Source organism: Thunnus thynnus, chromosome 19 (assembly GCF_963924715.1).
Source record: "Thunnus thynnus chromosome 19, fThuThy2.1, whole genome shotgun sequence".
NCBI lineage: Eukaryota > Metazoa > Chordata > Actinopteri > Scombriformes > Scombridae > Thunnus > Thunnus thynnus.
In genome coordinates, this window is record NC_089535.1 from 13,029,717 (window position 1) to 13,040,117 (window position 10,401).

General features: G+C 38.7%; 1 protein-coding gene across 2 annotated transcripts; it reads left to right on the plus strand.

The window, feature by feature from the left end:
* The first annotated feature begins 700 nt into the window (after window positions 1–700).
* ak1 (adenylate kinase 1) lies at window positions 701–10,401 on the plus strand. Of its 2 annotated transcripts, none has more exons than XM_067573645.1 (7): window positions 701–856; window positions 8,598–8,634; window positions 9,347–9,382; window positions 9,491–9,654; window positions 9,826–9,942; window positions 10,029–10,220; window positions 10,318–10,401. In XM_067573645.1, the coding sequence occupies exons 2-7, from the start codon at window positions 8,628–8,630 to the stop codon at window positions 10,384–10,386; spliced, it is 585 nt and encodes a 194-aa protein (XP_067429746.1). In that variant the 5' UTR covers window positions 701–856; window positions 8,598–8,627; the 3' UTR covers window positions 10,387–10,401. The 2 variants fall into 2 exon arrangements, with proteins under 2 accessions (XP_067429746.1, XP_067429747.1); XM_067573646.1 differs by lacking the exon at window positions 701–856 and adding an exon at window positions 2,480–2,500.

A 10,401-nucleotide genomic window follows, 5' to 3' on the forward strand; every position in this document is an offset into this window, starting at 1 on the left:
GTTTGTTTTTGTAACACTTCTTTTTCATTGATATATGCTGCAGAAATGACATTGTTAACACTGACCTCTATAGCACAGAAGTATTACTACAGTTAGAGCGCATTCGATTCCTGAGAATAGTGCAATCAATGGATTGAATTTCCCAACCTCTAATCTTTGGAACAAAGCACAAAGGACTGACCAAACGTGTTGGTTATCTTCCAGTTTGGTTGCATAATCAAGTCTGAGCAGGAATGTAAAGAATTTATTGAAACGAATTAACCATGTACATGCTGGTTATGTCTGATTTGTCTCTCAGTTCTCTTATAACAACAGTCAAAATATATTTTTCCATTTCCCCCCCTTTTTTGTGTCACTTTCATTTTTACAAAGCACTCCAGTATGGTTTCTGGTTTTGAATATTTGCACCAGATCATGCACACAATACATTACCATCACAAATAATCATCCGCTTTTAGCTTACATCCTCATAAATATGGTCTCTATAATACATTTTAAGTTTAAAAGAAAGCTGCAGTGACACATTCTCATGCAGCCATTTGTCACCCAATGACCTGAACTAATACTTAGTTGTGCACACTGCCACAGCCCTCCCCTCCTCTCTCTCTCTCTAATTTCACCCGTGCCTCCTCCTGTCCATCTCCCTTTCTCTCCCTTCCTCACTCTCCTTGCCTGTTCTTGCTCCCTCTTACCCAGAATGCAGCGCAGGCTGAGCAGGCTCAGCTGAGCTATAAAAAGGCATAGCATGGGGGAGGGAGGGCTGCCGTGCAGCAGGAACTGTGCAGACACACACACACGGGGATTCAGGGACGGAAGCCCCTTGCACTGGGATCTAGAGCCACAGCGCGAAAGACAGGTCAGTACAGAGGACAAAGGCTCCATAGAGGACAAGCAGGCAGGAAATGGCAGGGAAAGGGTCGGATTTTGTCAGAATGTGTAATGAACAGAGAGACATGTCAGAGAGAAAGAGAGTGGGCAGGCAGAGTGGGCAGGGCTGTTTGATGGGATGGAGAGTGAGAATTACAGAAGCAGAGACTGTAATGGTAAATTGTCATCTGTCTCAGCACTTTGGTTAGTCACACTGTTTAAAATGGTTGAGTGTCAGTAGATCAGGCATTTCTTCATAGTGCAAGGGCATGTAGGTCTTGTATGTCACCCACAGTGATGCCACTCAATGGATGGCATAATTACTCTGCTGAAAATATGTAGTCCTGTCATTGATTCTTTTTTTATTCTTTTTTTTTTGTTTACGGTTACTATAAAAACATTTTCCTCCACCTCCATCCATTGAAAGCCGTTTTTATACAACCTTTTAATTCCTCTGCCATGTTTCTAGCTCCTAGTAATGGTCATTGACAGCTGCTTAGGGGCTGAGTGACATTGATTCTTGTGAATAGACGGCACACGATTAAGAGAATCAAACCTTGCAATTTGGAAAACAAACACATTCGTGACAGTCACAGCTAACTCGGAAATTATCTCACTCCATCCTTTCACAAACAACATGGAATATTTCCCACTGCACTGACGTCAAAGGATCCCCTGTTCACCCTTAAAGGGACAGTGCACTCAATTAAATTGCAGAGCACCTTAGCAACCAACCGTACAGAGAGAATGCACTAATAGATTATGTGCTCAGTACTTTGTTTTCGCTCCTGTTGCTTCTAAGGGCAGTCAGTGAAAGCTTCATCCCCATGTGCTCTTTGAGAATGGTTGACATGCTATCCCTTAACAGCTGCAGACTGACTGAGTCTTTTTTTAGCTGGGCTACATGTTAAAGAACAGTAATAAGACATTGGGGTGGGACAGGCATGATATATTGACATCGGGTGGGGGTTGTGGTGAACCCAGTATCTTAATATTTCAATATACAGATAGAATTACAAAAAACCCACGTGTTCAAATGTGACTCCACTGATATATCTGGTTCTCTAAGTACTCTTGCATTCTGGCTATGCATGGCATTGCAATAGTTATGTATTATTAAGAAATGCGTCCATTTCAAGGAACATAATATGGATCCAATCCTAGTCCAACATTCACAGGGCTTTGTCTACATATGATAAAGTCCAGTTTAAACACCATGCCACATCTATATCTAGTAATTATACAACTTCTGTTGGGGAAAGTATTAGAGCAATCACACTGCAGCAAAGCCATGTTATGTTCCACCGAATAGTATGTTTCTGTTCCATAATTCCATGCCATATTGATTACAATATATAAATATCATTATGCCATATTGATTACATACAGTATTGATTGCAATTCATCTTGAGCTGTGCAATTTAGTAGAACCAGAACATGTTTGACATACCAAAAAGGCAAGACACCCTCTAGATGGCACCATAATAGGTCAGAGTGGGATTCCCAAACAGGCACTGTGCTGACTCAGATACCAGCGTCCAAGTGACATTTAGACAGGCCACAGGGTTAACAGCCGCTGACATAAAACTGGACACCTGAGAAGCAGCACCACTAGGACAGAGGACTATTGCAAGTAAGAATCAGAGAACAAGCTGGTAGCAACTTCAGTGTATAGTCTGCTACAGTATGTCCTTCATAGTGAACCAGGAAAGATGTGTTAGCTACAGAATTATTATTTTGAACCATGTTTAACTGTCATTTATTTGATTCTCTGCTTCAGTGTTGCTGAAGTGAAACAACTAGTATCACCTTTGATATTTATCATTCTGGCCTCATAGTAACAGATTTGTTTGAATAGCAGCCATGTGCCAGTGAACAAACAGCCACAAGGTCACAAGGTCAAATTCAAGTCTCTGACTTTAAAAACGTTATTAATATTACATGCAATTTTATGTACTGTCACCCATTTCTACTGTATCTATTGTAAATTAGGGTTTTGAAATAATGTAAAGTTTGGGATAACCCATCAAGAACTAGTTGAGTGTGTCTTAAAAGAGAGACAAATTCACTCATCTTTCATATTTCTTATCCTATTTTTGTTTTTTCTTTGCTATTTATGGTCTGTGTAAGTTCTATTTCTGGGATTGTACTCAGAATATTACATTTTAGTGTGTGGACAGATATTTGTAATTAGGGTAACTCTTCTTGAACTCCCTCTATTTTATTTATGAGCAGCTTTAAGTAACCTAAGAAATCAGCCTTTTTATCAAAAATCTGGTTTCACAGAACTCAGACCAGAAACTTCTCAAGTTACTTGATGAGCATAGTGCATGTGTGTGTGTTTAATGTAGTAACCTGGTAACCTAGTGACAAGTTCAGTAGTCAAAACTGGAGTTTGCATAACTGTATGCAAAGGGGGGGGTTACTGTAAGATGATAATATATATAGATGTTATATGATCCATATACTGTGCATTGACAGGTGGCATAAAGATGGCATTCTGACTCTGAAATAATTCCAAACATCAGTGGAAAATAGTTGTGCTGGTGAAATAGATACGTATCAGAAATCTGGCCTGTATACTATAGGCCTTCCCTACAGCCTGTACAAAACTAGGTGGTTATTTTGGCACAGGCAACACCTGTTGAGCCAAACCTTAAAATTATATTAAGTCAGTTCTGTCAAACACACTCATTTTCCACCCGAGGCATGACACAGACAAGCAGCTACTTGAACTAAGATATCTGTTTACACACAGCAGCACCAATGACTTTGCCCGATCTCCTTCCTCATTTTTGTCTGTCTTTAAGTCAGAAAAACAGGAAACCATCGGGCCGTTGTCTTCTTTAGATATACTCAGTACGATTAATCCAGAATTTATGGGGATTCCTGTGCCACAGATTGTTGTGGTCTTATTTTGAATCGTCAGCATTAAATAACCCTATGTGCTACAGACAGAGGCTTCTACTGTTCTACCACGGGTAGGCCAGGTTATCATTGGTTTGCAAAAATATATTCAAAATAGCTTAAAGGCCATAGGAGATAACTTTTTATCAGAGTTGAGACATACAGTGCAACTCAGTATTGTTATGCTCAATTTAAGTTTAGTGTGGCTACATTGTAATGTCTCTATTAATAAAGACATTGAAAATCAACTTTTCTCTGTGCATCATCAGTATTCACATTACGAAAATATGCACCAATGACACATCCTTGAGAGATGCATATGAGAACATCGATAACAACATTGCCAGTACTACTACTACTACTACTTCTGCTGATGTTTTTATGTGTTTGTGTGGTGGATGTGAAGCACAAGAGATAAGTTAAAAAGTCGTTGAAAGGTAGAGTTGAGTTGAAGGGTACCCGCATTTTAAAGAATTTTTCTGTTAGATAAGAGTAAACTGCTGGCAGCAGAGTAACTGCAACACTGTAATTCTACAGTACTGATACTTTTGACTGACTGATACAGTCTAGTACAGTAAAAATGAAATGCTGTATATTTCTATGCTTATTTGAATTAATAGTAACATTCTGGTTGGGGGGTTGCCAGTAGATTACTTTAACTTCTCACTGTTTTTCTAAAAAGACATAATTGATAATATAATAACTCAATCTTCAATGCAATTAACATTAGCACTTTATTGTTCTGTGGGCTACAGACATCTGCTTAAAAATATGCATTATTACGAAAATTATGCAAAATAAGAAATACACAATTTAGAAAGGATATAAATCAAACAAACTTTTATTTAAAAGTTAATAGTATCTGCTCAAAACAATGGCAATAAACTAAAAGTCTTACATTGCATGTCAGAGACTGCCCCTTACCAAATGTGAAAATACCTGAGATACAAATTGTAACTCCTTCCAAATTATTGCTATAAGTGATTTATCTTACCAAGCTTGATCTTAACCTTGGATCAAACAAGTGGGCTGAATACCAAGGCAACTAATACAGAGGGAATAAGTATTTAACCTATAAAGAATCCAATGAGGTATGTTTAGGTTCTCTCAAAAAGCAGTAAAAAATATCTGCAATATATAAATTTACTGCAATGTATTCTCTGCTGTAGTATTAAAACCATTTTGATAATTAGGAAATCATTTTGAAAATATGCAACAATAGCAACATTTGGAAAATAAATTGTTTGGGTTCTTTTTACTTCTGGAATATAATAGTCCTGTGAGATTGGCTTGTGTTTTACCCCTCAAAAGAGTCCTGTGAAGTAGGTGCATGCTGAGCTACAGGAAAAGTCTCTGGGTGTGGACAGTCCAAGCACGTAGCTCTGAGTCTGAAAAGTGAAGCCAATGCAGAAGTACCTTAAACCTGTATTCTCTCTAATGGCCAGCAGGGGGCGACTCAACTGGCTCTGAAAAGAAGTCCAATTGTATGGAAGTCTGATGTTCATTTTGTAAATTATGGCCCCATTCAGAGTAAAATAGATGATAAAGCAGGGTATGCTTTAGGGCGTGGCTAGCTTGTTATTGACAAGTTGCTACCACAGCAGTGTGTGGGGTGCTGTAGTTGGACCCTGGGGAGCTCCTCCCCAGCTCCACACTCTTATCCAAATATGGTCACTTCTCATCACTTCTGGCTACTAAAAACCAAGATGGCAACGGTCAAAATGCCAAACTCAAGGCTTCAAAACAGAAGCCCACAAACCAATGGGTGATATCCGGTGGCTACGTCCATTATTTTTATACAGTCTATGGGACAGTTCTGATTCAAATAGGAATCTTCTGGGTCAGTTAGATATGAACATCATCTGGCTGGTTGTCGTTCCTCTCCATAGATTTATTCCAGTGCTGCCACTGTAAAACAGCAACAAACAAACAAACAAATAACTAATCAAAATAACTCTTGGGAATGTACAATAACAATGCCTAATCAATGGTTATAAAGCTGATAATTCCAGGCTGTCTGTTTTACTACACCAAAGTTTCTTACCTGCACCCTCCTGTCTGTAAATCTCCTCCAGTCTTTGGCAGTTCTGCCCCACAGTCTCATAAATTTCTTCTGGAGGGAGTTGTGGCTGAAATCTTGTAGGTGTCTCTTGTATGTAGAACTGGATCTAGAGGCTCGATGCACAGCTTCCGTCACAGTTCACATTCTCAATGCGGTTTTTCACTTGAACCAAAGTGACATTAAACCTCCAACCAAAAGTGACCCATCTACTGTCACATCAGCAAAATTCTTTCGGTACTACTTGATATTTCGAATAACAGTGAGGCACTGCGAGTGAGTGGGGTTAGCCTCATACCTCCTCATTTCATCTACAAGCACTTGTACCATCTCCATTGCTCCACTGGTCCATTGTCGCTCCACAATTGCATATTTCCTGTTGCATTTGTTCCCAGGGAAAATGGAATTTTTCTGGCCATGTTTTCAGTATTTGAGATGTGGAAGGTCTGTTGCTTGAATCGTTGTTTCCTGCCTGGCTTAACAATAATGCAATGGCCGACAGCTGTGATGGGTTAGAATGAGATTGAGTGCCTGATGACGATGGCGATGAAGACTCAGAGACTGACAAAGCACTACTCAGTGGTGAAGAGCTTGGAATAATTTACAGATCCAACGTAACTGTCTCTGTCTCTAAAAAAAACATAAGAAACAAAGAAAGATTTTGGGTACATCGCTGATAAGCTATATAAGTGTCTCTGCAGACATTTGGCCAAATGTGGATTTAGAACTTTTATGGCCTTTCTTTTTCTGTCAAATTAGCTAAAGAAAAAAACAACTTAGTCTTTGTTTAAAATCCACTTATTTATCTTATATTAGGCATGTCTGAAAAACTTAGCTTGTTTTGCACCTGCCTTTGTACAAACATTCTTACAAAAATATGTATTAGTATTGACCAATATGGTTGGGAAAATTTTAAATATTGATTTCAACCCTTAAAAAGGGTGTCCAGCCCCCATGAATTGTGGTCTTTAGTACTGTTTTGATAAAATACAGTGACATTCAAATCTCAGCCTCACTGATAAGTGACATTTTTAAATCATACACCCTATGGAACCCTTTGAAGCCAGTGAATTGAGTGCTGTTAGCTAGCTAACTCACTAGCTACTGGGGGTGTGCCCGAATACAAATACATTATTTGGCAAAGCACAAATAGTGTTTTTTTTTAATGAATATTTGTCTCATAGAAATCTTTTAAAAATTATTTGTTTTCTGTAAGAAAAAAAAAACATGTCAAATACCAGTGTGCAGGTCAGTTACATCGCTATTTCAGTCTCTTACCTCTGCTCCACTGTTACGTCTATCAGCAGGTCTCAAAGAGGAGAGTCACATCCACCTGCTACATGACGCACATTTCATAATGTGGACATCACTCCCGGAGTTGGGGGTGTTCCCCAGAGATAAAGCTGAGCTACTGACACAAGCAAAGTGCTCCCAAGGGAACACTTCATGAACACTTATTGTAACACTTTAATTTTCTAAAATTAAAAGCATAATAAAAACAAAAACAGGATTTTTAAACCTCCTGCCACTTTTATTTGAATACAAATACAAATAATTTTGCTGCCTCAACAAATACAGATACAAATACAAATACTGGGCCCTCTGCACATCCCTACTAGCTACTCAATTTGCCCCGTTCATTCTTATGAATATTGCTCAGAAGCTTATGAAGCCAAAAAAGTCACTTGCCACTGTAAAGACATTGCCCAGATGAAAACATACTGCGCATTCTCTATGTGCTGCATAGGCCATGGAGCATGCTAACTAAAGACTTCCACTAGCTGAGATGGCTAACTTCAAGTTGAACCCTCTGGCTAACTTGAATGTAGATAAAACAATTAAATCATGCGGCTTTTCTAGACTTTTGAAATGTGATCGGACCAAATGGATCAAGTTCTGATGGTAAAACACTGGCTCTCTAGAGAAGGCCATATTTTTGGCAAACCGTAGGTTCTCCTACATGCTTGGAAGGGGAGGGTGAGGGGAGGGGTATTTACTTAATTGCAAGATGCAACCTCACTGCTAGATGACACTAAATCCTACACACTGGTCCTTTAAAATAATATGCCAATTTATTATCAAACTTCTTATTGAGCTCCAATATTCTCTCTGCAAAACCCAATTTCCAAAAAATATTGTTACTGTAATATAAAACATTAACACACTATTTAGGGCCTCTGTGCTGTTGTTTCAAATGGACCAGCCCACAGTGCATTGTTAAGTAAGGTACAAAACCATATTACATAAATAAAGCAGATTAGTGGTGAAAATTGGCTGTAAATTAACAGCAATTGCTTACAGTGCTGTCTAAGTACTAAGAACTATTGCCAAAGAAAAAAGTAGAATTCGGATTCCTTGGTAATTGCATATATATGCATAGAGTGGTACAGATTGTCTGAACAGATCATATGAGACACAAGACCAGAAGTGAACAAGACCAGAGAGCACTTTTGGAGAAATATCTTTATGATCTTGATTATGCTGCTACAAAAATAAATATAAGTCATTACTGGGACTGTCTTTGGGGATTTACGGAATAGTCTGTAGATAGAATGATAACATGCTCGACTAAGTATCTGTTGTCTTAATTGTGTGAAATTAACCCCTGCTTTGAAATGAGCCCTTGTCCAGACACTTAGACACTGTCAACCAAGAGGGTCAGTTCTCTATACAACAATGGACTTCTTGTGTGACCTTAAATTCTTCTATTGTCATCTGCTGTAGTAAAATTATTTACTTTTCTGTGTCCTTTTTTGTCTAGTAGTTGAAGAGAACACTCAACTAACGCAACACAATGGCAGGTAAATAACATGTGTGTTTAAGTAATATTGTAAATGTATATCAATAATGATTAATGATGTGGAAAATGTTGATTTGTATTTGCATTTTTATAGAGTTGATGTAAGGCAGAAGCAGACTTGTTTTATTTACTAGGACTCTACTGCCCTCTTTTGGTGATTTTAGAGAATACAGTGGAGGTCTTATTTTACATTTAAACACATATATTCAGTTGTTATTAAGCAGTCCAATAAATTATTAGGATATTATATACAATTGACAAAACATGATTTGCAATTATCATACAATAAAGTGACACCCATTATCAATATAGTTAAGTTAAGTTAATATCTTGTGTTTTATTAGAATTTTTTGCTCACTAGATTTATAACTCAGACTGCAGTGTCCTGTGAACAGTTGCATGTAGCTGCAGTGTCCTACCTGGCTACATAACATTATTAAGTGACAACTGTTGCCATGGTGACACTGTTTGAGCAATAACACAAACCTACACCAAAGCAAGCACAGTCAAAACAGCATAGTGGACCAGGAGACACTGTGTCCTGCAACTAAATAATGGAAAATATGCGTGTCGCTGATTCAACTGGAGGCGTTTCCTCCACATTTGACCCTCGAGATGGTTTGTTACAAAAAATCCTTTTATTTAACTCTTGCTTAAAAGAAAGCATATCACATGTATGGACTAATAACCTCATTTGTACTTGCTTATTTCAGACAAAATTAAAGATTCAAAGATCATCTTTGTCGTGGGTGAGTACATTCAAACTCTGAATTTTGTCTCATCTTTGGCAGCAACACATTTGACCACTAATAGTTACGCTTCATGCTGTACTGATGCCTTCTGTCTTTCTTTTTCAGGTGGACCTGGCTCTGGAAAGGGCACCCAGTGTGAGAAGGTTGTGGCAAAGTATGGCTACACCCATCTGTCATCTGGGGATCTGCTCCGTGCTGAGGTGGCCTCTGGCTCTGAGAGGGGCAAACACCTCCAGGCCATCATGCAAAAGGGAGAGCTTGTGCCCCTGGTAAGAAAGTGGGACTTAATTTAATTTATTTTTTAAAACAGGAATTGATTTCATCTTTTGCAAGTGATAATAATAAATAAGGCGCACTGTATTTATCCATTTGTGCAATACCAAACAGATGAAATAAAAAAGTTCATTGTGAAGGTTGATCATAATGTTTTGGGCTTTCAGGACACAGTCTTAGACATGATTAAGGATGCCATGATCGCCAAGGCTGATGTCTCCAAGGGCTTCCTTATTGATGGCTACCCCCGTGAGGTGAAGCAGGGCGAGGAGTTTGAGAAGAAGGTAGGAGATAATATGTTGGTCTATACTTCATACAATTCATACAATAAAGGAAAAACCTTAAATCAGCAAACTCTCTTTGATCCCAGATCGGCAAACCCTGCCTGCTGCTGTACGTTGACGCAAAAGCAGAGACCATGGTCAAGAGGCTTTTGAAGCGTGGTGAGACCAGCGGCCGTGCTGACGATAATGAGGAGACCATCAAGAAGCGCCTGGACTTGTATTACAAAGCAACTGAGCCAGTCATTGCCTTTTATGAGGGCCGTGGGATTGTAAGGAAGGTGAGTACATCTGCAATGCTTGTGAAAATATAACAGTGAAACATGAATCCTATGTGAAATCTGACATACACATATGGTGTGATCTTGCTTTGCCTAGGTTAACTCTGAATTGCCAGTGGATGAAGTCTTCAGCCAAGTCTCCAAGGCTATTGATGCACTGAAGTAAAACAACATAACTGTC

Excerpts from the sequence above, each read along its gene's own strand:
- ak1 (XM_067573645.1), top strand. Across the intron at positions 9,655-9,825 it reads AGGGAGAGCTTGTGCCCCTG|GACACAGTCTTAGACATGAT; the intron begins GTAAGAAAGTGG and ends TTGGGCTTTCAG. Across the intron at positions 10,221-10,317 it reads GCCGTGGGATTGTAAGGAAG|GTTAACTCTGAATTGCCAGT; the intron begins GTGAGTACATCT and ends TGCTTTGCCTAG.